Source organism: Bombyx mori, chromosome 3 (genome assembly GCF_030269925.1).
Source record: "Bombyx mori chromosome 3, ASM3026992v2".
NCBI classification, from domain to species: Eukaryota; Metazoa; Arthropoda; class Insecta; order Lepidoptera; family Bombycidae; genus Bombyx; species Bombyx mori.
The window spans coordinates 2,528,327-2,555,876 of NC_085109.1; the positions used below are offsets into that span (position 1 = coordinate 2,528,327).

At 39.4% G+C, this 27,550-nt stretch overlaps 2 protein-coding genes and 1 long non-coding RNA gene across 3 annotated transcripts; 1 reads left to right on the forward strand and 2 right to left on the reverse strand.

Annotated features, from left to right (window-relative positions):
- The first annotated feature begins 918 nt into the window (after nt 1–918).
- On the forward strand, nt 919–10,094 carry Fah (fumarylacetoacetate hydrolase). Its single transcript, NM_001046835.2, is given in 9 exon segments — nt 919–1,130; nt 2,907–3,014; nt 4,800–4,924; nt 5,082–5,222; nt 6,187–6,284; nt 6,655–6,810; nt 7,749–7,955; nt 8,738–8,886; nt 9,669–10,094. Coding segments are annotated over 9 exon segments (1,272 nt in total). The 5' UTR covers nt 919–1,046; the 3' UTR covers nt 9,873–10,094.
- LOC134201011 (uncharacterized) lies at nt 9,667–12,130 on the reverse strand. Its single transcript, XR_009976164.1, has 2 exons — nt 11,886–12,130; nt 9,667–11,224 (listed from the first exon to the last, which is right to left on the reverse strand). It is a non-coding gene; the product is annotated as an uncharacterized LOC134201011 (long non-coding RNA).
- Nucleotides 12,131–14,219: 2,089 nt separating this feature from the next.
- On the reverse strand, nt 14,220–26,452 carry LOC101737715 (zinc finger protein 791). Its single transcript, XM_038018681.2, has 14 exons — nt 26,093–26,452; nt 25,830–25,998; nt 25,553–25,678; nt 24,599–24,736; nt 23,592–23,978; nt 23,307–23,417; nt 22,470–22,610; nt 22,076–22,206; nt 21,730–21,901; nt 19,756–19,874; nt 19,456–19,612; nt 18,312–18,437; nt 17,876–18,070; nt 14,220–14,405 (listed from the first exon to the last, which is right to left on the reverse strand). Exons 1-14 carry the CDS (start codon nt 26,176–26,178, stop codon nt 14,244–14,246), a joined length of 2,220 nt encoding a protein of 739 aa, XP_037874609.1. The 5' UTR covers nt 26,179–26,452; the 3' UTR covers nt 14,220–14,243.
- Nucleotides 26,453–27,550: the final 1,098 nt, after the last annotated feature.

The window sequence follows — 27,550 nt, forward strand, 5'->3', positions numbered from 1 at the left end:
ATGAGTTCTAGATCTCTGTTTTATAGTCTAATGGCTACCTCACCCTTCGAACCTGAGCGCGTTACTGCAGAAATGGACCAGTGTTATTATCCCTTTATCGTGGAAGTCAATCATGAACGTAAGTTTGTATTTCATTAAATTTTTTACCTGCCTACGGGATTTGAACACCGGCATAATCCTATCGCTCGATACGAGTATACTGGTAGTCTTATCCTTTAGGCCACGGCGACTTCTTAACTAACTCATTGGCTTTGTGGTTTTGTGTTTTTATTGAAATACTAAATTATTATTTTCTATTGTCTATGAAAGCAAACGAGAATACGGTTCAACTGATGATGAGTGGTCACCGTCGATCATGGATATCAGCAAGTCAGAGGCATAGACCGTTACTGCACATAACTGTTTAAAGAGCATTTCATAGCGCTTAGGAAGTTGACTTCGTGTAGGGAAGTTCCTCCCAGAGAAGCAGTATGTGACTCGTTTATTGGCCTATTCCTTTCTGGAAATACGTACAAGGAACAGGACAGCAAGATTACATCATTTTGTTGTATTCTTCTTCTATCATCTGTGGTCTATAAGTTCGTGTCTGTGTGAGTTTTAAGACTTCCTTAGCAGCTCATGCATTAAGTTCCAAGATGTACCTATTTCGTTGGACAAGGATGTTTTTGAACATAGGAAGAATCGTAACTTGTGCGCGTCATTCCACAAAACCTGATTCTCGACAAATATACAAAGGCTAAAAGGGTATTTTACTACCTGTTCCTGCGATAAAAGTTTTAAGGGTTGTAATTTTTTTAGTTACGTGGGTATTTCATAGCAGCGCGGGTTTTACACAGGTAGACCACAGATAACGCAGCGCAACAAGTAAAATACGATACGAATAGAACGAGACGCACGGGCAGTTATAGGACGTATAGCCGGCAAACAAGTTCATTAAAATCATTAGCATACCCACTAGAACTAACCTGTAAAACTTGTAGTCGGTTGCATTTTATCAGTCTACCCATTTCGTTCGAAAAATTTGCTGTGTCAAGTCGTAGCGTAAAATGAAATCTTTCATAGAATACTCGTCAGATTCAGATTTTCCAATCGAAAATTTACCGTACGGTGTGTTTACGTCTGATAAAAATGTAAGTAAATTTGCTATTGGGATAATATTGTATAAGTAGATATACTACCTTTAAATAAGCTATTTTGAAAGAAAAAAAACATCAATACATATACATTTTAAGGATTTGTTTTGACACTAAAATTTAAAGAATGTTGAACTTTATCACCGCTGCTTGATTTTGTTTGTTATTAACCGCCTAAAATGAGATGGTTTTATCTGCAGTTCAAAACCGTTGTCAAAGTACCTACATTAAATTTAGCCGCTGCGCAATCATGCGGCTTTCACTTATCGTTTTTTTTATGAGATAACGCACAAGTGTTTTTAAACATAGAATCAATTTGTTTCGTTCGCATTGTGCTTCGCATCAAAAATTTTGAGATCATTTTAAATTTAAGCTTTTTTTCTCATTAATAATAATGATAAGTAGGCAGTATTTAGTTAAAACCGGGTGGAAATCATATGCACAGTTTTTTTTTCTTTCATTTATCGTGTAAATGTAGTGGATTACCGTCAGTGGTACTCATCGATAGCGCTAAGAGTGCAGCCAACACACCCTGACTGCACTTTGTATCTATTTTTGAAGAATAAAACCGGTCAAGCGTGTTTCGGACCACGAGCACTACAAGGCCTCAATAGAATTTAATATTTTTGTTTGTCGTTTACAGGATTCATTTAGGGTCTCACAACATTTTTCGAATACGGCAAAATAAATTGCGCTTTCTTTTAAAGTAACATACAAAATACCTAGCGTAGGTAGGTACTCTTATAATATGATCTAAGTTAATGGGACAAGTAGGCGAATAGATCGTTTATCCTTGACCTTTTCGCGTCCTGTCTTGGCGGGCGTCTCGAGTCTGGTCGTACGAGTATCGGATTTATTGTTATATTTTTGAAAACGCATATTTCCACTCTCTTGGAACTCCTATAAAGCACCATGGAATTTTAATTTACAATTTCTGATAGTACATTCCAAAGGTTATTGAAATAAATGTTCGGAACCTATTGTTAATGTCAATCACTTACAGAATGAGAAGATTATAGATACATTTCAGGAATAATCACGTCCCGTTTTTCCTAATACCGTTAATACTATGCGCGACTGTAAGTAGTTCTTGTGCCCTACACTTATCACAAAACCTACACAATCTATAATCAAAGCAATATTCTTTGAAAGTGTTAGCTAATACGAAGGAATAAGTTATTTCGTGATGAGCGGTGGCCATTCCTAATCAATGCCTGAGTTATCAATACAGTTCAATAACTATAACTCCTGATGCTCTTGAACTTTGTTGCAAGATAGCGTACAATTTGAAATGTTATTCAGTAGATACCGTCGTGAAATTTATGATAATTTACGATTCGGTAAGTGGTAAGCGGTTCCTTACATCGCCCGATAAGATAAATTCGTCACGCAATGTACAATAGTAACAAAAAGAAACATCAAAACTATTTAATAAAATCTTTTATTTTATTTGATTTTATGATATGTATGTATGATATGTGTTCATTAGTGATTTTTTTTTTTTTTTTTTATTGCGTAGGTGGGTGGACGAGCTCACAGCCCACCTGGTGTTAAGTGGTTACTGGAGCCCATAGACATCTACAGCGTAAACGCGCCACCCACCTTGAAAATAGACATTGAGGTCAACATTTACTGCCTTATTTAGAACCATAATGTTCCTGACTCCCAAGATTTTAACTTGGCTATTGTCACATCCCTAAATGCAAGTACCTACATATTCGATTTGACCGCGGATGTTTCAAAACCCATTTACATTTAATTTGATGATTTCAGGCCCAAAAACACATCGGCGTGGCGATTGGAGAATGGATCTTAGATTTGAATATTATTTCACATTTATTCGATGGCCCGCTACTTAAAAGCAAGCAAAATGTATTCAAGGTATGTATTGTATTGATAAGATTTGTTATTGGCTTCGACTTTCCTGGCCCAGGGTTCCCATTGGCCGATGAGGGTCGGGTAGGTGATGTTCCTAGGTATGAAACGGCAGGAAATACGCGTTGATAACACCTTTAAAAAAGCGCAGCCGTGCGTGTAGCAAGGTTGACTTCGGTGCACCACTTGAATGAAGTTTTTCCGTGACGAATACTTTGCCTACCGACGTATTAAACAAATTAGTCTCGACATATCCTTGTAAAAATAATAAAAAATAATTGAATAAAATAATTGAATAAAAATCATAATTGATAAAAATAATAACGCAAATCTGGCTCATTACTTGAATTTTTTCATTATAATCCAGCACATAAATAGCAGCTGATTAAAAATTTAATCAAAAGAGAATGTTTCTAGAAAATTCCATCATATCGGATTACAACACTTTTAACACTGAATATTCTTATAACATGTTTACAGAACCAAAACGAATCTTAACAAACAAGCTATAAGTTATTTATTTACCAGTTCTGATCTGTTTAATATTTAAATTAATTCCTATTTTGCACAATAGTAATAAACGGTCGAGATTGTTTACTTGCTTGGAAAACTTAATTTATGGTCAAGTTTATTCATATATTATGAGTAATATGTACTTATTATCATAACCAAAGTTCTCGACATAGCTCAGCGGATTAGGCTGAAGTGGCAATGAGCTGGCCGTATTAGCTGTCGAACCGACAAACGTTGGGGTAAATGTTCTTGAGTGGAGACCGCGAATTGGCAAACGTAGTATATAACGCCCCAGAATCGGTGATGATAATACAAGGTAGTTGGCAGGAACTGGATGAGAGAAGCCGAAGATCATGCTTAGTAGCGGTCAATCTAGCATTGGACTGCTATAGGCTGATGATAATTATGTATTCATTGGTTTTAAAACCAGTGCTTAGTTCGGTCACTAATGAAATGTTAATTTTTTATCGTTTTTGTATTTGGAAATGTAAATTTTATTATATATATTATATGTCTGTAATGAAAAGGCCGACTGAGTTTCTCGTCGGATCTTCTCAGTGGGTCGCAATTCCGATCCGGTGGTAGATTTCGCGAAGCACTACTTTCGCTAGGGCTGGTGTTAGCAAATTCTTTCAGGTGGAGCCCATGAGCTCACGCACCCATCCGGGCGTAGCTGGAATAGCCTCTTAGGCTACCAGCGAATAGGTAGGAGAAAATATGAATAATAAAATAATGAAATGCAAATCATAGAATAAAAAAACGGATAAAATAAAAGAGACAGAAAAAACCCCAGCCCTGTTATACGCAGGTCATTGGTCAATTGTAATCACTTATCATGTAGGTAATAGAAACACCAAAATATATGCTACATATCTCCAATTTATTCTCAAATTCTGGTCCTGCGAAATGCGATTTCGATGGAGCGACAAGCGTAGTATTATATGCGTCATAGAGAATATAATTCAGTTTACTAACAGCGATTAATCTTTCGTAGATTAATTTTACAATGTACGATACTACTATTCACGGACCGAAATCGTAAGATTCTTATTAATAAATCACGTGCAAATGACGAAGGATTTAGATGAAATTTCGTACAAAAAATCACAGTCTGGTATCACACATATTTTGATTTATTGTAAACGACACGACCTGATTCGCATTGCGCTTATCGTAATATCATACTATAAGTGTGGGTTATAGTGTGTTATAGTGATTACTCCACTAGCTGCCATCATCTTCAAACTTAAGATGCAATATAACATTTATTTTTTGCAGGAAGAGAAATTAAATGCGTTTATGGCACTGACCAAACCTCACTGGATCGAGGCAAGGGAAACTTTACAGAAATTGCTAGACGTTTCTAGTCCTGCGTTGCAAAACAATGCCGAACTACGTGAAAAGTTAGTTAACACACACGATTTAATATAATATTCTTTCATTTTTATTAAAAGAATTTTCTTTATTGCCTATCTAAAAGTGGTGTTTTCGACATCACGCTACCAATTTAGTTAGGATAAAACGGTCAAAGACTATAACTAAAGATTTCTTATGTGACAGGGCCTTCGTGAAGCAAACGAACGTTCAAATGCACGTGCCTGTTGAAGTCGGAGATTACACAGACTTCTATTCGTCGCTGCAGCACGCTACCAACGTAGGCATAATGTTCAGGGGAAAGGAGGCCGCTCTGTTCGAGAACTGGTAAGTCTGTACATAACCTACTCGATATCATTTAGGATGACAAACAATGATATTTTAGTAGTCGTCTTGGCCTAAAGGATAAGACGTCCGGTGCATACGTGTTGAACGATGCATCGGTGCTCGGATCCCAGGCGGGTACCAATTTTCCTAATGAAATACGCACACAACAAATGTTCACGATTGACTTCCACGGTGAAGGAGTAACATCGTGTAATAAAAATCAAAAACTCGCAAAATTATAATTATACTTAAGGCCTTAGAACTTATATCTCAAGATGGGTGGCGCATTTACGTTGTAGATGTCTATGAGCTCCAGTAACCACTTAACACCAGGTGGGCTGTGAGCTCGTCCACCCACCCATCTAAGCAATAAAAAACTTGGTCGGTTCATCGCATGGGCAACCTTCCTCGCGGTCCGGTGCTTTCCACTTTGCCCTAAAGACAAGGCACTCTATAGAGACATTTCCTCGCCGGGAGATATGTCCAAAAAATGATAGTAGATAGATAGTGCCCATGCGCGAGCGCGACTAGTTTGAGAGTGCGTATGGTTAAGTACCACCATCCTGCCTATTTCTGTTTCGAGTAAACATAACATTGATTTAAAGGGCATAGCGGTTATTGCAACAACAATAAGACTACGACCTGTGTTGGGCGATGTCTCGAGGTCTCGCAGGACGAACATACAAAAGGAATAATATAATATTATAATATATTAGCTGTCCGCTTCGCTGGGCATTTAAAATTAACATTATTATTTCTCACCCCCACAAAGATTCTCGTCCTTAACGCTCCCACTACTGGTGTAGGGAGTCCAACACTCATATAAATATTAGCCTATTACATGGATACCAAGTTTCAAGTCAATCGGATACATGGTTCATTAGTTATAACCATAATCCGTAAAAACTACTGTAGTTTTATATATTAGTTTAGATAAAACATAAATACGTGAAAAAAATTACAGGAAACATCTACCGGTGGGTTATCATGGACGTTCCAGTTCTATAGTGATCTCTGGCACACCTATCCACAGGCCTTATGGACAGACCTTGCCTGTCGAAGGTAAATTGAAATACAATTCAACATGGCTGCAAATTTATTAAGTCAAATTTCTTAAGGTACGTTGAGAATAAAATTTAGCTCTCGACAGATTCGTTACGACTAGAGCGAAAAGATAAAATTTAGGAAGACCGAGAGTGAGAAAATTTGTCTATTACGTAGAAAGGGAAAGACAAAGACAAAGCGATCTAGGTCGTTTCTCTTATACACAGAATTCCCTATTACAAAAGAAATTTTATTTAAAGATAAAAAAACAAAGGAAACTACATTAAACGTATTACAAGGCGCATTTACGCTGTAGATGTCTATGGGCTGTGAGCTGTGAGCTCGTCCACCCATCTAAGCAATAAAAAAAACCTGATTGTTACCTCAGGTGCGGCGCCCCACTTCGGTCCCTGCAAACTGATGGACTTCGAACTGGAGGTGGGCGCGTTTGTCGGAGGGCCCCCCACACAACTGGGCGAGAGGGTCTGCGCCAAAGATGCCGAAGACAAAATTTTTGGTTTCGTGCTTTTGAACGATTGGAGTGGTGAGTAGTATGTTAAACCAGGATTTAGGGTAAAACGCACTTTTATTGACACCTGTGCTCCCATATTCTGTCTAATGCGCCGGTCAGATACGCTCAACTCTCAACAGTTCAGTCCACGTTGCTATCCACACAGCCGAGGATAGACAGAAGTGGCGCAGGGTAATTCAGGAAAAAATAGTTAGAGGAAGCCACGACCCTCAGCATTGAGGATTATCGAGGCAAGGAAGAGGATTTCTCCCATGATTAGTCGTCCTACGGTGGTGAGTATCAACGAGCGAATGTATAGTACGAAGTTGTCGGGTTGACAAAGAAGCAGTAGAGAGGTAATCTGTACTAATATTATAAAGCGAAAGAGTTTGTGTGTTTGAACGCGCTAATCTCAGGAACTACAGGTCTGATTTGAAAAATTCTTTCAGTTTTAGATAGCCCATTTATTGAGGAAGGCTATAATAATATCACGGTAAGACCAATACAAGAGGGGTTTAAATAGCTTCCTTAACATTCTATAATTCAAAAATATTTTCACTACGTAAATGAAGTGGGGGGTAAAATTTTGCATTATGCCAAAGTTACTATTCCACGCGGACGGAGTCGCGGGCAAAAGCTTGTTTTTTATAAAATGACTGCTAAAGAGGAGATGAACTGGCGTCCTACTGTAAGCTGGCGTAGCAGTGGCTAATAATACTCATCAGACATGCGTGGTCATTGAACGCAAGCCCACTGGGTTTCTCGCCGGTTCTTCTCAGTGCGTCGCGTTTCCGATTCGGTGGTAGATTCTGTGAAGCACGGCTCTTACTAGGATTCGTGTTAGCAACGTCGTCAGGTTTGAGCCCCGCGAGCTCACCTACTAGTTAAAGTTACGCTGAAATAGCTTCTCAAGGCTCTCAGCTTAGGTAGGACAAAACAAAAAAAAATTTAACGCAAAACCTTTTTTCCAGCACGTGACATCCAGAAGTGGGAGTACATACCTCTCGGGCCGTTCACAGCCAAGAACCTCGGCAGCACCATCTCGCCGTGGATAGTGACCTTAGAGGCACTGCGTCCGTTCATCGTCGACAACTTCCCTCAGGACCCGACTCCGTTCCCCTACTTGAAACACGACGATAAATTCAATTTCGACATCAAACTGGAAGTGGACATTCAAAGTAAGTTCGGAAACTTCATTCTAGAATGTTCTCTGCGTTATTGTGATATCAGGAAACTGAATAAACGATGTTTCCACGAGACGGCTGAAGAATTCAGAGATAGAGAAACGGATGAAGAATGATTTTTAATAAGAATTTACGGTTTGGTAACGAGAGTTTTAAGCCAAGTCTATTTTCTTCTTACGTTCTGTTACAACATGAAATAACATGAAGTTGATTAAATTTGAGACTAATCAATTAGGATGACATTAAATGAAACGAAATGAGATGATACATCCTGTATTAAATACTCAGTAAAATGGTGGTTATTTACTGAGACTTTTGTAGCGGACTTTTAGGAAGAATCCGAGGAGCTACGTCTAGAGCCTTTGTTCTATTTTCCTACATTTGTGCACTTAAGCAGATGCTAACGGTATATAGACCACCGTAATCACACACTTAAACCTGAAGAAATACTAAATGAACAAAATAAAACAATTTACACAACTTCCCTCCTCACGTTCCGGCCAAAAGTACATTTTAAAAATGGCCGATATCCGTCAACGTCAATAAATTCCTTTTTTATTTAAATAATTAGGGCAGTTCATCATCACTTAAATTATTCTTACCCCTGGCAGTTTCAACTGAATATAATTCATGGTCACGAAGATATTTATTATTATAAATATAGAGCATAGCGTGACCGATTTCATTATTGAATAACCTCGCCCGGTGAGTCTATTGATCCCTGGAGGTCACTAGAATATATATATAAATTGAATAACATTTTCACATTTCTTTAGCTGAAAAGTCCCCGGTGGTGACCACCGTTTGCCGTTCGAACTATCGGTACATGTATTGGACGGTGAAACAGCAACTGGCGCAGCAGACTGTCACGGGCTGCAACCTCAGACCGGGAGACTTGCTCGGCTCGGGCACCATCAGCGGGGAGGTGAGGCCAGACCTTTTTTACTGGTGGTAGGACCTCTTGAGTCTGCACGGTTAGGTTCCACCACCCCGCCTATTTCTGCCGTGAAGCAGTAATGCGTTTCAGTTTGAAGGGTGGGGCAGCCGTTGTGACTATACTGAGAACTTAGAACTTACATCTCAAGGTGGGTGGCACATTTACCTTGTAGATGTCTAGGGGCTCCAGTAACCCCTTAACACCAGGTGGGCTGCGAGCTCGTCCATCTAAGCAATAAAAAAAAAGTATGGCCAAAGAGATTTTATTACAAGTTCATACATACTATAATGCGAAAAGACTTTTACCCCAACCTATTATGATAATGGTGAGCTTATACCGTAATAGCATTTTTCTCCTACCTACGCCGAAAGTTCGGTTTTCCTCCCGCTGTACAGGGAAGAAAGTGAAACTTTTCCTCCCTGGGTACTGACAAGTGCGCATGCGCGTTAGTGTCTATGGCTGCTCTCACGCACATAAAATTCTCCGCCATTGTTGTGCTCGGGTAATTCGCAATATTGTGTTTAGTGTAAATGTGAAATAAACAAAAGGCAATAAAATTTAATAGTGAAGTATTAAACAAAGATGAGTTCATCAGACAGTTCTTATTCAATTAGTAGTAGTTTATTTAAAAATTAAAAAACAGTTAAATTGTTTTTTTTGAGTTTATGAGCACCGCGGGAAAAAAGTAGGACATCTCATCCCGCGTGTTTGCCACCCACCACCCACAATGTACTATTATAGTTTTAATACCGCGAACATTACCTTTCCAGGCGGCGGACTCTTTCGGAAGCATGTTGGAATTGTCCTGGAAGGGCACCAAGCCCGTTCGCCTTTCGACTGGTGAGGAGAGGAAATTCATACAGGACGGAGACACGGTCACATTGCGCGGCCACTGCCTCAACGCGACCGGACTCAGAATAGGGTTCGGGAGATGCGAGGGGAAACTATTACCGGCCATACCTTTCCAAGAATGAAATATATATATCGACAAGTGAAAGGGCTATTTAACCCTTTGACTGTGATGAAGGTCACCTATCCCCTACAAAAGTAAATGTTGTGTATTAAAAGAAATATCGCTTGAACAAAATATCCTTTCACCCCTCGATTATATTATTATTATTATTTTTATTCGAGAGATTTCTCGACTTTATTGCGAGTTGTAAATCGTTAAATTTTCTAATAAAATTTTTTTTTTTTAAATACATTTTTATTTGTTATTTCCTGGTTCTGATATTGAACGTGATCCATATTTAGGTCTGAGCTCAAAATACAAATTGTGTTTTTTTTATTGCTTAATTAGTGGACGGACGAGCACATCACCCATCTACAATTTAGATGCCACCGCCCTTCAAACCGAAACGCATTACTGTTTCACGGCAGAAATAGGCAGGGCGGTGGTACCTACCCGCGCGGACTCACAAGACGTCCTAACACCCGTAATCACGCAAATTATAATTTGGCAGGTTTGCTTTTCATTATATTCATTAACTGAACGAACGCCTTAAGACTCGAGACCACAACATGCAACAATTTTGTGCAGGTTTTTGACAATCCATCCATGACAAATAAAAAAATAAAAAACACGTGTGGCACTCGGGGACTGCCGCACAGTGGGTCGATACTATGATTTTAGTGACTTAGGGACCAACTTTGTTTTTTAACATTTTTCTTTATGTAGATAGAGCTCGTTAATCTCAATAATAATTGTTTTAGGAAAAAATTACAAAAACTTTATAGTTTGGTCAGAAAAATGTGTTTTGTGATTTTTTTGTATGGAGCGGGTCACATTAAATTAAATTCCTGCTAAGTACCGCGAGGTCCCGCTTTGAAACTTTATTTTCCTTACACCTTGTCTAGTCTACTATCATTTGATGCTATGAACATGTGCATAAAGTTGCAACTCTGCCAAATAAATGGATCGAAAAAAATGAATAAGTACATAGAATAAAAACCTTTTTATTTTTTTTCGTAAGTGCTTTTAAGTTAAATTTGATATGGATTAGTAAGTAAAAGCACGTAATGATACCCATAATTACATAATACCTAACAACAATACATTTAGTAGGTCTCTAATTAAGCAATCTCTCTAAGTTTTATATATTTTGTTTCACCATTCGATCTTTGGGCCAGAAGACAAAAGAATATTGTGTAAAATATCCTCATTAGTCGACGTTCTACTTATTTTTCTAGAAGAACAACTCTCTGTATATTTCCGAAAATCTTTATTGAGAGCTTCCGCTGCCTCTTTCGAGAGCTTACCTATTCGAATGGCACCAAAGTTCTTCATTATTGTATATCACCGCCATGAGCCAACAATTTATGGATACTGGAAGGCATATAATACCAGGGATATAAATTAACATACAATTCTGCAGTATATCTACAAAATTCGGAAAAATTGGAAAGGTCTACGCGCTCTCCAGATGCAACAGTCTGAAGAATCACGTGAAACCTCTCTATTCAATCTTTACGTATTCCTGTTATGCGGGCTATTCCTTCTGCATCCCTGAAAAATCTTCTGGCAGTATTGCCATCATTGGTTGTTCCTACTTCTTGCTTGACAACATCTATAAGTAAACCGCATTCCTTTTTAAACGCTTGCTGTATAGCGCTCTTTCTGATTGATATTTTTTCTTTGTCATCCCCCCTTGCAACCCCATTTCTTGAAGTCCAAACGATAAGACGCAAACAAAAAAGTGTCATATAAAAAATAATCTCACAGGAAACTACATACGATGAAAAAATTGTGAAGTAATCTATACTAATATTATAAAGAGGAAAGATTTGTTTGTTTGTTTGTTTCGAATAGGCTCCGAAACTACTGGACCGATTTGAAAAATTTTTTTTCCATTAGAAGCCGACATTGTCCCTGATGAACATAGGCTACTTTTTTTTAATTTTTTTGAATTTTTTTTTTTTTGGTTTCATGTGTGTTTTAATGTTTCCGAAGCGAAGCGAGGGCGGGTCGCTAGTAAAATTATATTTACCGATATGAAGTAAGCACTCCATGCATCTTATCCAGGCATGTAAAGATGGCATTCCATACTGGAATATTTCTTCATTATTTTCTCTTTGACAAGCAAGTGTCTCCAAAAAACTCTGACAGTTTTGCTTTGCAAATATCACAGACAGCAGAAAATGTTTCTGACAAATATGAGGTTATTTTGCCGTCTATCATCGTCAAGTGCAATTGATGATTCACTTCAACTTGTTTGATTTTTGATGGCTGAAGTCTTTCTATTTCTTCTGTTATGCTAGCTTTTATAATTGCCACTGTTGACTGCGTTTCTTTTGTAAATTTAAATATTATTGGACGGCAATAAAAAGTTGATTAGGGTAGATCGTTTTCCCAAACAACTGTTTCATCAAATTTCTGAAGCCTTATAGGAACTAGACTGACCATGAAAATAGATGAATCATCAAACTCTGTTTCAGTTTTCTGTTTATAATTACTTTGACCTGGGGCTCTATCAAAGCCTATTTGCTTATAAGCAGTAGCTCTCTTGCTGAGTCCAAATCCGAAGTAACACATCTAAAAGCCTATATAGCGCCAAGCTTAGTAATGCTTGCATTTTAATAGCAGCTCCTTCTTCAGTAATAATTACCTCGTCTTTCCCTGGATAACATTTGGTCTTTTCTTGCTTAATTTTATATTAAGAAGGGTATAAATCAGACCCATTTTTACTTGCTGCTTCTCTTAGGTTTATATACTGCCACTTACTTAATTTAAGTGAAACTAATAATGCCTTATCGGGAGATAGGGGATACGGGAATATGTACTACTTTTCACTTTACTTGTATTTAAACACTCCTTAACTTTTTCTAAATCTTCGGAGTGATTTGCCAAGTGGTTCATTATTTCTCCTATATCTTCATTTCCAGTGTTTCTCAAACTAGCAATTGTAGTAGCTTTCATTTCATCCGGGGATAACGAAAGCGATTGGTAAATTTGTTCAATGCGTCTTCGTTTTTGCCTGGATCCCAATTCTTCAAAAGGTTTTCGAGGTGTAAAAGTAGATGTCGAGGCTTCTGTAGTACATTTGAGGGTGGTACATTTTCAACATCTTCAGTATTAGAAATCTCGAGCCTTTCCTGTGCAGTGTTGATAGCTTCAGGTATCATTCCTTCGGGACAGTTTGTTGCACCTTCTATCCAATCACATTTTTTTCTTATAAACTGTGCTAACATGCGACTACTTCGTTTTCATATTGCACTTATATTTGAACAAAAGTGCGTACAGAATTTTTGGAGCTCAATACTTTTCTCTTCGGTCACGTTTATTTGATTTTGTAGGAATTGAAAGAGTTTTTTATTATCAGACAGCGACTGTAGTTGCTCTCTTAAAATCATAAATTGTTAACAAAATTATTCTTTATAACGGAAAAAGGAAGATCACAACGACAATCACGAGATGTTAGTAGTAGTACGAATAAACGAACACTAGTTAGTATATAATAAACATGGTCACTTTATACTTTCAGAGACAAACAAATATTTACTATATTTTTTACTACCCAGTAATGGCTGCTTAACTAGTTATCCTCATTAAATAATGTTAACTATCCTAATAATTAGAGAGATTGCTTAATTAGAGACCTACTAAATGTATTGTTGTTAGGTATTATGTGATTATGGGTATCATTACGTGTTTTTACTTACTAATCCATATCAAATTTAACTTAAAAGCACTTACGAAAAAAAATATAAAGGTTTTTATTCTATGTATTTATTCATTTTTTTCGATCCATTTATTTGGCAGAGTTGCAACTTTATGCACATGTTCATATCATCAAATGATAGTAGACTAGACAAGGTGTAAGGAAAATAAAGTTTCAAAGCGGGACCTCGCGGTACTTAGCAGGAATTTAATTTAATGTGACCCGCTCCGTACAAAAAATTCACAAAACACATTTTTCTGACCAAACTATAAAGTTTTTGTAATTTTTGCCTAAAGCAATTATTATTTAGATTAATGAGCTCTATCTATCTACATAAAGAAAAATGTAAAAAAACAAAGTTGGTGCCTAAGTCACTAAAATCATAGTATCGACCCACTGTGTGCCGCAGTAAAACTATTGCATAGCATTTTTTATCAACTTATGCAATTATAATTAGACAATAATAATTGAATATTAAAATAATAATAAAATAAGACCACGCTATATTTATAGGTAGACGGAGTGGGGGTGTTAGGTTTTATTTTCGTTACGGAACTTCTTGATTCGGTCGCCGGGCTCAAAGCCCGCGATAAACGCTATGCAATAGCTTAAAATCCGTTCATGAAATGAGACCTTCGTAGTATAATTTCAATAGAAATCGCATAGTGTTAACCGTATCTTTATTAATTACAACTTGAATTCTGGTTGTTCTACATTCTTGGCGCGCTTCTTGCGAGGCGGCGGCGGCTGCTTGTAGTGCACGGTGCGGATGTGCAGGTTGCGGCTCGTCGAGTACTTGAACTTCTTGCCGCACATCGAGCACTCGTAGGCCGCCACGTTCGAGTGCACCTGCAAGAAGAAAAGAGAGGGTAGGCAGTTAATAAATGATAGAAAAATATTACACGGGTCAACACCAAATTTGACTTTGATTGCAAAGCATAAAATTTGGATATTTTAGATCGTAATTAGACCAAAAAAATTACATGGCATGAATCAGTTTGCTTTTGAATTTTAATAAATTGACCACATATGAAACAAAATGCATCAGCATTGTATTTACACTTTCGTGACATTTTAAGTTTTTCTGGGCTTGTACAAAACATCTGATCGTTGTTTGTGACTCGAGTGCCATCTAGTGACACTGTGTAAACGTAAACACCCCACTCTCATAGCGCGGTTTTCTCTAAAGTATTAAAATTAAAATTTATAAAAAAATAATATAAATGAGTATTATTACTATAACTATCACAAAAGCAAACTTTATACAAAAAAAAAGGTGTTTTATTTTCGTTTTTGTGAATAATTAACCGAAAAAAAACGATTTTTTTTTTTGTAAAGTTGTGTTATTTATTCTATTCATTCCATTATAAATATAAATTGGCTGTATAAGCTAAAAGGCATAGTGTCAAGTTTCTTAAGAATAGCTGTCACTGGCTGTCAAAATATCAGTCACTTCCTCAACAATGAATTCGTAGCTCATAAAATGTGAATTTTCGAATCTTTTATTTTATTAATAATCTCATAACATGTAAAGCGTTTTCGCATTTATTCTAACAAAAAAATGTCGCAAGATGTCATAGCGCTTTTGATTTTTAACGGTTTGCACACTACGCCATGCTAATGTTAATAATAAATCGGCTCGAGTGAGATTCGGTAATATTTAAATACGGTTTTACAGTAAGATAATACAAATGGTACGTACTATTATATCGGTAAAAGTAACGCCATCTGTCATCAAATAACAGAAATGAATATTAAAAGAACTAGTAAAATCGAGAACGCTCGAGAAGTGTAATGCCATCTATTATCAAATGGGGCGAAACATATATCAAAACGACTAGTAATATCGGGAATGTTCTCGATAATTGTAGAGTTGTCGTGTCGACTAAAAAAGAATTGCCTTATGTGCCTTGACTGTTTTAAGTGTTAAATAGAGTTTTAATTGGTACTTCGGTGAAAGTTTTATTTATTCCGAGCCCTAGTACGTAACTGTACTATTGTAAATAAAAGTATTGTAAAAGTCTCGATGCTGAGTTTAGGTAGGTGGGCTAGGGTGAGTAGAGTACAGTAGGGTACAGTGGAGTAGCAACACGCACCTTGGCGTGGCGGTTGAGGTTGGTGCGCAGCGTGAAGGTCTGTCCGCAGTGCGTGCACACGAACGGACGCGCCCGCGTGTGCGTGTGTGCGTGCCGCGCCAGTGCGCACTTGTCGTAGGTGGGCTAGGGTGAGTAGAGTACAGTAGGGTACAGTGGAGTAGCAACACGCACCTTGGCGTGGCGGTTGAGGTTGGTGCGCAGCGTGAAGGTCTGTCCGCAGTGCGTGCACACGAACGGACGCGCCCGCGTGTGCGTGTGTGCGTGCCGCGCCAGTGCGCACTTGTCGTAGGTGGGCTAGGGTGAGTAGAGTACAGTAGGGTACAGTGGAGTAGCAACACGCACCTTGGCGTGGCGGTTGAGGTTGGTGCGCAGCGTGAAGGTCTGTCCGCAGTGCGTGCACACGAACGGACGCGCCCGCGTGTGCGTGTGTGCGTGCCGCGCCAGTGCGCACTTGTCGTAGGTGGGCTAGGGTGAGTAGAGTACAGTAGGGTACAGTGGAGTAGCAACACGCACCTTGGCGTGGCGGTTGAGGTTGGTGCGCAGCGTGAAGGTCTGTCCGCAGTGCGTGCACACGAACGGACGCGCCCGCGTGTGCGTGTGTGCGTGCCGCGCCAGTGCGCACTTGTCGTAGGTGGGCTAGGGTGAGTAGAGTACAGTAGGGTACAGTGGAGTAGCAACACGCACCTTGGCGTGGCGGTTGAGGTTGGTGCGCAGCGTGAAGGTCTGTCCGCAGTGCGTGCACACGAACGGACGCGCCCGCGTGTGCGTGTGTGCGTGCTGCGCCAGTGCGTACTTGTCGTAGGTGGGCTAGGGTGAGTAGAGTCCATTAGGGTACAGTGGAGTAGCAACACGCACCTTGGCGTGGCGGTTGAGGTTGGTGCGCAGCGTGAAGGTCTGTCCGCAGTGCGTGCACACGAACGGACGCGCCCGCGTGTGCGTGTGTGCGTGCCGCGCCAGTGCGCACTTGTCGTAGGTGGGCTAGGGTGAGTAGAGTACAGTAGGGTACAGTGGAGTAGCAACACGCACCTTGGCGTGGCGGTTGAGGTTGGTGCGCAGCGTGAAGGTCTGTCCGCAGTGCGTGCACACGAACGGACGCGCCCGCGTGTGCGTGTGTGCGTGCCGCGCCAGTGCGCACTTGTCGTAGGTGGGCTAGGGTGAGTAGAGTACAGTAGGGTACAGTGGAGTAGCAACACGCACCTTGGCGTGGCGGTTGAGGTTGGTGCGCAGCGTGAAGGTCTGTCCGCAGTGCGTGCACACGAACGGACGCGCCCGCGTGTGCGTGTGTGCGTGCTGCGCCAGTGCGTACTTGTCGTAGGTGGGCTAGGGTGAGTAGAGTCCATTAGGGTACAGTGGAGTAGCAACACGCACCTTGGCGTGGCGGTTGAGGTTGGTGCGCAGCGTGAAGGTCTGTCCGCAGTGCGTGCACACGAACGGACGCGCCCGCGTGTGCGTGTGTGCGTGCCGCGCCAGTGCGCACTTGTCGTAGGTGGGCTAGGGTGAGTAGAGTACAGTAGGGTACAGTGGAGTAGCAACACGCACCTTGGCGTGGCGGTTGAGGTTGGTGCGCAGCGTGAAGGTCTGTCCGCAGTGCGTGCACACGAACGGACGCGCCCGCGTGTGCGTGTGTGCGTGCCGCGCCAGTGCGCACTTATCGTAGGTGGGCTAGGGTGAGTAGAGTACAGTAGGGTACAGTGGAGTAGCAACACGCACCTTGGCGTGGCGGTTGAGGTTGGTGCGCAGCGTGAAGGTCTGTCCGCAGTGCGTGCACACGAACGGACGCGCCCGCGTGTGCGTGTGTGCGTGCCGCGCCAGTGCGCACTTGTCGTAGGTGGGCTAGGGTGAGTAGAGTACAGTAGGGTACAGTGGAGTAGCAACACGCACCTTGGCGTGGCGGTTGAGGTTGGTGCGCAGCGTGAAGGTCTGTCCGCAGTGCGTGCACACGAACGGACGCGCCCGCGTGTGCGTGTGTGCGTGCCGCGCCAGTGCGCACTTGTCGTAGGTGGGCTAGGGTGAGTAGAGTACAGTAGGGTACAGTGGAGTAGCAACACGCACCTTGGCGTGGCGGTTGAGGTTGGTGCGCAGCGTGAAGGTCTGTCCGCAGTGCGTGCACACGAACGGACGCGCCCGCGTGTGCGTGTGTGCGTGCCGCGCCAGTGCGCACTTGTCGTAGGTGGGCTAGGGTGAGTAGAGTACAGTAGGGTACAGTGGAGTAGCAACACGCACCTTGGCGTGGCGGTTGAGGTTGGTGCGCAGCGTGAAGGTCTGTCCGCAGTGCGTGCACACGAACGGACGCGCCCGCGTGTGCGTGTGTGCGTGCCGCGCCAGTGCGTACTTGTCGTAGAACGCGCGCCCGCACTCGTCGCACCGCACCGACGGAGACGCGTGACGTAGCTCGTGGATACGTAAAATTGTTTTGTTCTGAAAAAATGATAATATTGTTTTTGGTCACGTATATTTTATAATAAGCTGAGATCGGCCCTAGCATTGACGACTGCGACTTTAATGAACTTCAAGAAAGCTTGGTGTGAACATGTCGGATATCTCATCACGACAATGAGTAGACGTTCGCTGTATCTGACGTGGTCTGTGTTTAGACTGGCTAAGGAAGAATACTTTGACCACGTACAATATCATTATATAAATACAAAAACTACATTACTTGGAATCCTTTCCCGCACGTATCACAAATGGCGGTAATGACTCGTCGATATGAATCCCTTTCGGCAGGGTGTTCCTTGAATGTGTGCCACCAATGTTCCCGGCGGCTGTTTACTGCTTTCCCACACTGAAACATTACATACATTATTCTATGATCTACTTAAGACTTTCGGTGCATTATACATTTTTACATTTTATGAAAAGACATATTACCCCAGCGCCATATATAGCACGTTAATGGTGCTATGAAGAACGACCTTTAAGATCCAAAAAAACTATGGCTTGATAATTTGAAAATTGTAACAGCTATATATACGACAGTAACTTTTTTTTATTGCTTAGATGGTTGGACGAGCTCACAATCCACCTGGTGTTAAGTGGTTACTGGAACCCATAGACATCTACAACGTAAATGCGCCACCCATCATGAGATATAAGTTCTAAGATCTCAGTATGGTTACAATGGCTGCCCCGCTCTTCAAACCGAAACGCATTACTGCTTCACGGCAGAAATAGGCAGGGCGGTGGTACCTATCCGCGCAGACTCACAAGAGATCCTACCAGTGGTACTACATGCAACTGTGCGGAAAATTAGTTTTTACACGCTTTATATTAGCTTCACTTGTATTTATGTTTGTAACTGACTCCTTTAGACGAGACTTTGACCCATTTTAAACAGCCAGATTTCATTCAAACTGTAGATTTATCAATTAATTTGATAAGATTATTCCATTATTCAATTTGCAAAATAAGATTTTTGTCAATTTATATAATTTTTATCTATAGTCGATAAGGCAGGACTTGATGTTAGAGTACTTAACAGTTTTAAAAATACGCTTTTAGAACATTTTTACAAAAAAATGTAAAATAAATAATAGTTTAAAAAACTAAAAAACAGGCTTTATATAAAATTCAACTAAAAAATAGAAAATAAAATTTAATAAATTTAAATTAAAAATAGTGTAAAATATATTTTATTGTAAAAAAAGCATGAGGTGCATGGTGTTATTAGTTATAAATATTTTTCTGACAGATATCAGTAGAAGAATTATTATTTCAATATCTTAAAAAGCACCCCACGCTTTTTTATTATTTATTATTTATATTATTTATTTATATCAAAGCCACAAATTACCGACACTCACGTGCTCACAGTTGGTGGGGTAAGTCTCTCCCGGTTGCTTCATGTAGGGTCTGCGATGTTGAGCCTTTACGTGCAAGTTGAGTTCGCTCCGTGTGCCGAACTCCGTGCCGCATCTCTTGCATGTCTTACTCTCATCTAATTCAAAGGGCTTTCCGTCGCTATAAAGCAAATAACCGATTATGTTCGTTACAATCGTCAAAACCGTCATTTTGCATGATTTTTCGATCCTACCCGCTCCATTGTTTGTATTCTAAAGTTTTAAGTATGGTATTTTGATGCAAATTGTAAATTTGAAACTTACGTCTTCCCTGGTTTACTTTTGTGTCGGCTGGAAGTTTGGAAGTGAACTCTTCGCGCATCCTCTGAGGCGAAGTCGATACCGCAGGGTTCGCAGCGACAAGATTCATCGCCTTTTGTTTCCTGTATTTTTTTTACTGAATTAAACTAAATAGTAAATAACTACAAAATAAAGGAACTATACTCAATTGGGCTCTTGGCGTTACGACCGCACATAGTGACAGCGAGAGCCGTCAATTGACACATTTCGGAACTACAAAAGTGCGCAATTATGCCATCTAGCGTGAGGTAAGCTAATGAAATGCACCTGGTCAAACCGTATCTACGATAAACTATGGAGGGTAGAGGTAAGGAGAACCATCTCATATGGGAGAAGCTTGAAAAAGTGTCCCACTTTCAGTACTAAATAACAGTTCAAAAATCCTCCAGAATGGCGCTAGCATAGGCACAGGGTATGGGTATGATATGAATTGAGCAGTTGTTAGTTGATTGAAGTATGCTGAGTTAGGAAATTTAATATATTGCGGATCACGCGTGGCGATACGATCTCCGCTCCAGGGGGGAGCCGCATCCCGGCGCGGTAGAAGTTCGAGTGCGGAAGCTCCAATCTCGGCGTGCCGTGCTCAAGGCGTGGTCTCGCCTCCTGGCGGACCCGGTCTATGGGCGACGGACCGTCGAGGCGATCCGGCCGGTCCTTACGGACTGAGTGAATCGCGACCGAGGACGTCTCACCTTCCGAGGTGAGACGTCCTCGGTCGCGGTTGTTTCGGCCGCTACCTGCACCTCGTCGCCCGGAGGGAGCCGACGTCGAAGTGCCACCACTGCAGTGGCTGCAACGAGGACACGGGCACACACTCGCGTACTGCCCCGCTTTCGCGGAGCAACGCCGTCTCCTCGTTGCAAAAATAGAACCGGACTTGTCGCTTCCGACCGTCGTGTCTACGATGCGCGACTTCTGCGAGTCCACCATCTCGCAGAAGGAGGCTGCGGAACGGGAGAGGGAGAGCTCTTCTTCCCTCTCGGTGCCGTGCCGCCGCCCCGAGCCGGGGGTCGGAGGAGGGCGTTTGTCCAGCTCCCGGTGATGGTCACGGGGCGACCTAAAGGGGTTGAGGCTGCGCCGCACGCTACCGTCACTCTAGCGCGCTGGAACCAGGAGGACGGGACGGCGCGTCGGCGGCTGCGGACTGTGATGCGGTCTTATTCTAATAACGGATCTTATTCTAATAACTTTCAGCGCCTTTTTTTAAATTTACCCTCTTGCTACTGTAGCGCCGCCCTTATTTAGGAGATTTTAACGGACACTTTTTACACACAGAGACGGTTCTCCTTACCTCTACCCTCCATACGAAGAACATACAGTATAGTTCGGTTGCACCTCGGAGCCGTGGCGTGTTGCAATTAAGTATGAACAATCCTCGCCTTTTAAATAAAGAATTAAGAAATCGAATCTATACTGTAGCATTGTGAATGAACTGTTTTATCGAGATCTCGAATTTCTTTTATTCAATTGAAGTATTTCATAGGTTTTATCGTGATCTAATAAATGTTTTAACTGAAGACAGTGGCGTAGCGTGGTGGGGGCAGGGGAGGGGCGATCCGCCCCGGGCGGCACTTTTTAGGGGGCGGCAAAATTTCACAATAAATAATAAAAATATTTGAACCATTTCATATTTTTATCGCAACTACAAATTTGGACCGATTAAACTGGGAACACCGTCTTTACTGACTCGCGGGGATTCCCCCTATTTTATAATAGTAAGGAAGTACGTGATGATTTGACAATTCAAAGAAAGTTTTATTGATGGATTGTCAGTTGTCCATTTCACATTGACATATCGTTATTTATGTTACGCTTTAAAACTGTGATTTTTGTACAAATAAGTACAAAATTGTCTTCCGCCCCGGGCGGCTGACACCCATGCTACGCCACTGACTGAAGACTTGGATAGGTGGTTATTACGAGAAGGTCATAGGGTACCGTGAGAGCGGCGTGCGCGCTGATCGCGTACAGCTGCAGGCCCTGCCGGTGGCCGCACGCGATGCCGCAGCGAGTGCACGTGTACTCGTCCGGAACTTTACTCTGCGCTGTGTACACATTCGACGAACAGTTCAGCCCGGAGTGAAACAGCTGATGTTTCTTTGCTGTGGCCCTAAAACATAATAACGATCTGTTATAATTCACGGCATCCTGTTTCGCTAATATTGTATATTGTTTATTCGTTCTTGTTAAATTTCGACTACTGTCACTCTTCTTATCTCCCACGCCTCCAAGCGGAATCATAACGCAATATGGGAGTCGGGAACTGCTACAGACAAATACTCACACATTACTAAAAGCTTTGAAGCAACTTTTGCAATGGAACTTCTTCTCGTGTGTGTGCCGCCTGTGCGAGTCCGCGGAAGCTTCACTCTTGAATCGAAGCTTACACACAGGACACTCTGCTTTACCACGACTCTATAACAACGAATAGTGTTTTTTTAAGCAAATTTTGAAAATTTCAAATTGAATGTAGCTTTCGATAATACAGTCAGTTGAAGTACTTGTTAAATCTTCATTAGCGTCTTGGTTATTTGAAATGAGAACAGCGGCACTATGAAAGAGACTAACGCATACATTATCTTACTAGGATAATAGAGAAATTTAAATGGCTTGTTGCAACACAACAATCTAGTGGAGTTAAGAACATTTAGGAGACTGAATAGTTTGTTTGCACTGACCGAATCGTGGCAACGTGTATGTACTTTGTAAGTCTTCATGTGCGTGAACTGCTTGGTGCACGTCTCGCACTGGTACACTGTGTCGCCGGTGGGCGGACGCGTAGTGAACTTGCGGTTCCAATCGTCTATTTGCTCCTGGAGCTGAAATTCATACAGTTATGTGTTTAACTAAAGCTGTCTGGAAGAGAAGAGTACCTACTTTATTGTATTTAATGTCTCGTATTTTTTTTTGTGTACAATAAAAGCATACTATCTCTCTCTCTCTCTCTTTCTCTCTCTCTCTCTCTCTCTCTCTATCTATAATATTGAAAAGGACATGGTAGTTTTCCAATTATTGGAACGTGAATTAGTTTTCAAATGCATCAGCAGAGTGCGCTAAGTTAGCACAGTTTTAATTAACATTGATTATTTCTAAGAAACTACGACCAAACGAAAGCCTTACAATTTTTGCAACATTAAATAATATTACTAACGATAATATAAACAACATTTCGATCAATGCCAACTTAAAGAAAAAACAGTTGTCAATTTTCTGTCACTGAGTCGGTATCGATTGCGAGTATCACGCGAGAGCAGTACTTTTGAGAGTGCTCGATTGTGCGAAGCGTTGCTGTAGTTGGAACATTCAACGTTGAGCAATATGCCGCATAATGCGCTCTTGTGCTGTAATTGGAAAACTACCATATTTCACTTGGTAGGTTAAATTAAATACTTAAATGTAACTCCAGTACTGTGTCTGCAAATGTTTTCAATCATCAGATTAAGAAATGAATAAATTAAAGATATATAATTATAATATAACTTTAATATATAATATTAAATTTCTAAAACACTCACAGACAACTTCACGATATTGAAATATTCTTGCATTTTTAATTCTCGTTCGGTTAAATCCCCTTTACTTCTTTTAAGCAATTTTTTTCGTCGCGTCACTTTGTCCTTTAATTTCTAAAATAAAATAAAAAACATTTTATCCAAACACATTTTCAATTCATGGACCTGCCAGCTACTTACTCTTAGTTAAATTCCAATAAATACTATGAACCGAACATTACCGTCGACCTGTTACAATCTAACTTTTTAGAACTGGAAACCTGCAGAATAAGTCCAGCAATCACTCACCTTATCATTCTTAACTTCAGCAGCATTAGCAGTTTTCTTCAACGCGCTCAATGTTTTATCATCACTACAATCCGAATCTACATAATCATCTTCACTATCTTCATATCTCATTGCTCCATCATCACTGACACCTGTGTCATCTTTCTTTGGACTTTTAACAATGCTGACCAAGTCAATTTCCTTTTCCAATTTGATATTATTTTGTATATTCTCATTCAATTCAATTTTACATGTATTTTCTTCATCTTCTAATTTTGAATCAAATTTAATTGGTGCAAGTTCATTTCCATAACTGCATTCTATAACACAGGTCTGTTTATGAATCGATAGTGATTTGTTTAGTTTCAATTGTTTTCGATCTACATTTTTTATTAGTTTTTCAGTAACCTGAAAGTACACAGCAGTTTTTACTTTAGTATTAATGAGTTATATTTCCATATTCCATACCTAAGGAATTTTTTATTGAACCTATAAATTATAAATACGTTGATAGATGTTGGAATTTTATCTATAATCTTTAAATAGCTGCCTGACTGACTTCAACCATCTTTGGGAATTTATTGGATATGCTTTGGACAGGAAAATATTTTTTTATTGTATTAAATGGACAGAAACACTCACAGCTCTACTGGTATTGAGTGGTTACTGAAATCAATGTCTGACTTATAATGTGAGGATATCTCAAAAGCATTGTAGTATGGCAGAAACACTTCAGATTCACTACTCAGATTTTGTTTTTAAGTGTTTAAATTTTCCATTACTATTACGATATGAAGGCCTCCACTGAGGGTACCACATAATAGATTAATTATTTAAAAAAAGAGCAGATTACTATTACTTTCCCGTGCGGTCACATAAAAATGCCCTTTTATCACTGATTCCAGAAATTAGTTTTGTAGAATTGATTTTTAGTGTACAATGCCATCATCATTTCATTAGAAAACTATACTAGTATTAAAATAAACTTAATAAACTTAAATATTTAATATTAAAAAAATTAAAATTACCTCTCCATTATGTGCAAATACATCAAGTAATGTTGCCTGTGTTAACAAACACTTTTCAATGAACTGGCAACATTTATGAAGATCAATGGCACACATATAACATACAAACTGCGGGAACCCATTCATATCTGACTTATCCTAAAAAAACAAAATAATTTGGCAAATCTAAAATATATTTTTTTGCTTTATTTTTATTTAGTTATTATCAAAAGAAGAAAATTAAATATTAAGCCACAAGAGAGATGGCTCTAAACTGTAACTTATAATATTTTAGATAATATATAATTCTTCAGTCACTACAACACTTTAAGTAATAATGATTCCTGATCACATAAAATGATTAAAAAATTTCAGAGATATCCCATCACTGCCCTGTTTAAAACAGAAACATAAAAAGTGGCAATGTCTATTTCAGTTGTTTTTTTGGATGAATGGCAACTGAGGTTTGGCAAAAATCTAGATCAAATTAATCTTAAAATAATAAATAATGTTCAATCATTTTGATTTATTTTATTACATCATTGTATTTTCTTTGGTTTATATGAGTTATAGAAATAATCAAAACTACTTGTGTAGTTTAATCTTAAATATTTACAATTTTTGTGGTCACATGCTAACTTGTTTAGTTAATCTTCAGCTTTAGTTAGAAGTCAAGTTTCGTCAGCACTTATTTTCTAGTCAATAAGCGCATAAACTTCTTTACATTCTTCTTTGGCACAAAGTCAGAATTAAAAAAAAATTGGCCAAAAGTCATAAGACTTGTAATCGTAAAAATTAAAGTACAGGTAAGACACGAGACAATAACATGAAGTAGGAGAGATGGAAACTGGAGAAAAAAAATCAAATAATGGAAAATTCATTTTTTAACTAAACCACAATATTGCCATTTAAATGTTATAAAATAGTAAAATTCATGTTTTAGAATCAGCATAATGGCTTAGTTACAATACTTACAGTTAAAGTCAGTATGTGTTCAATTTCAGTCTTTAATCTTCCATGTAGAGTACTATGCATTTTAACATCATTTGCTAAACATAAACAGCAGACCTCTACATTTCTGGCATCAAATTCAGTTACAGACTAAAAAAAGAGAACTATGAAACGAAAAATTATCACAACAATTAGACTAAATATTTATTTTAAGCTTCACATTATTTTTTAATTAACATTGTAACTTAATCAGTACTTGGCAAGTATGTTGTACTTTTAATTTATACGGAAAAAAACTTACTGGTATATCCTTCATAAGAAGAGTATCGTTTTTCTGATCTGTTCCATTAGTTTCATTTATAAAATGATCAAAGTGCTCACTACAAATTCGAGTGTAACTTGGAGGGTCCCAGTTTGGTCGACCTATTGCATTCAGACATTTCGCTCTCAAAACTGAATTCGTAGGGAACCTAGATAATGAACAGCCCAACATTAATGAACCATTTAATAAAAAAAACAATTCTTTAAAAAATAACAGCCTTTCAGTGATTTTTTTGTAATTACTTGTGAAAAGCTATGATGGAATCTGATTCTTTCCTCGTGTTCTTATTGTTGTTTTGACATCCTTTTACACAACAAAAATACATCATAATAATATGTTTCAAATTTCTTCACTATAAAGCAACAACTTCTTATTCTTTTTATTGAAATTATCTTTGTTTTTCTTGTTCTAATGCGTTGTTTATTGCACAGTCCTCAATAAAACTGCAAGAATGTTTTCATTTTGTTTGTTTTTTTTAAGGGATTTTATGATCTGGTAACTAAGGCCTTCAGGTCATATCTTATTTTAATTTACATTCTTATTTTCATGAAAAATGATAATATGGAGTGAAATGAAATGAAGATGATTAATTTGAGACATTAATCAGCTGGGATGAAATTAAATGAAACGAGATGAGATGATGCAATTTAATCTCAGTAAAATGGTGGTCATTTACTGAGATTTTTTCAGTGGACTTTTTGGAGGATCCCGAGAAGTTACGTTCAGCGGCTTTGTTTCATTTTTCCACATTTGTGCAAATTCACAGATATTAAACTGTTAGAACTGGCCTTCTTAGTATATGTAACCATCATAAGTTTATATTAAGAAGAATAGTTGTTGCCTAGCAACAATTTGTTAGTCGTATAATTTTATGTAAAGAATAAAAAAGTCAGTATGTACATCCGAAGAACTATGTTTCATTATTTAACATAATGACCACAGGTTATGGGCCCAGGTACCGTTATATAAATATATAAATAAATATTTGGATTATATATATACTGGCGACCATGCAGTCCACAATACAAAAATTGCGTGGACAATCCAATTATGGAACATGGGCATTCGCGACGCAGATGTTCCTCACAGATTGTGATCTATGGGACTGTGTAAGTACAGACACACTTGATACTCCTGAATTTAAAAAGAGAGATAGTAAAGCAAGAGCAAAAATATGTCTACTCTTGGAAGAAAACATTTTCCCAATTGTTACCGGTGCCGTAACGGCAAAACAAACATGGGATGCGTTAGAAAAGGCCTACGCCGATGGCGGACTGTTGAGACGACTCACTTTATTAAGAAAATTATTTAATTTGAAATTATCATGTTTCGTAAATATCGAAGCATACATCAATGAAGTGCAGGCGACAAGTCAGGCTTTACAGCGAATCAAATCAGGACTGGATGATGAATTCATTGGGATCATAATGTTAGCTGGGTTGACCGAGGAATACAATCCTTTGGTGATGGCGTTGGAACATTCTGGAAGGAAATTAACTTCAGAAGCGGTCATATCTGCTCTAATGAAGGAAGGACAGCTCAAGCAGCCGGCAGTTGAAATGGATTCTGTGTTAGTGTCTAATAACGAAAAACCTAGTAGTAGTACGAAAAAGGCAATAATATGTCATTTTTGTAAAAAGAAAGGTCATTTTAAATGGCAATGTAAATTTTATAAAGATAGGGATAAGAAAGGTAATGCA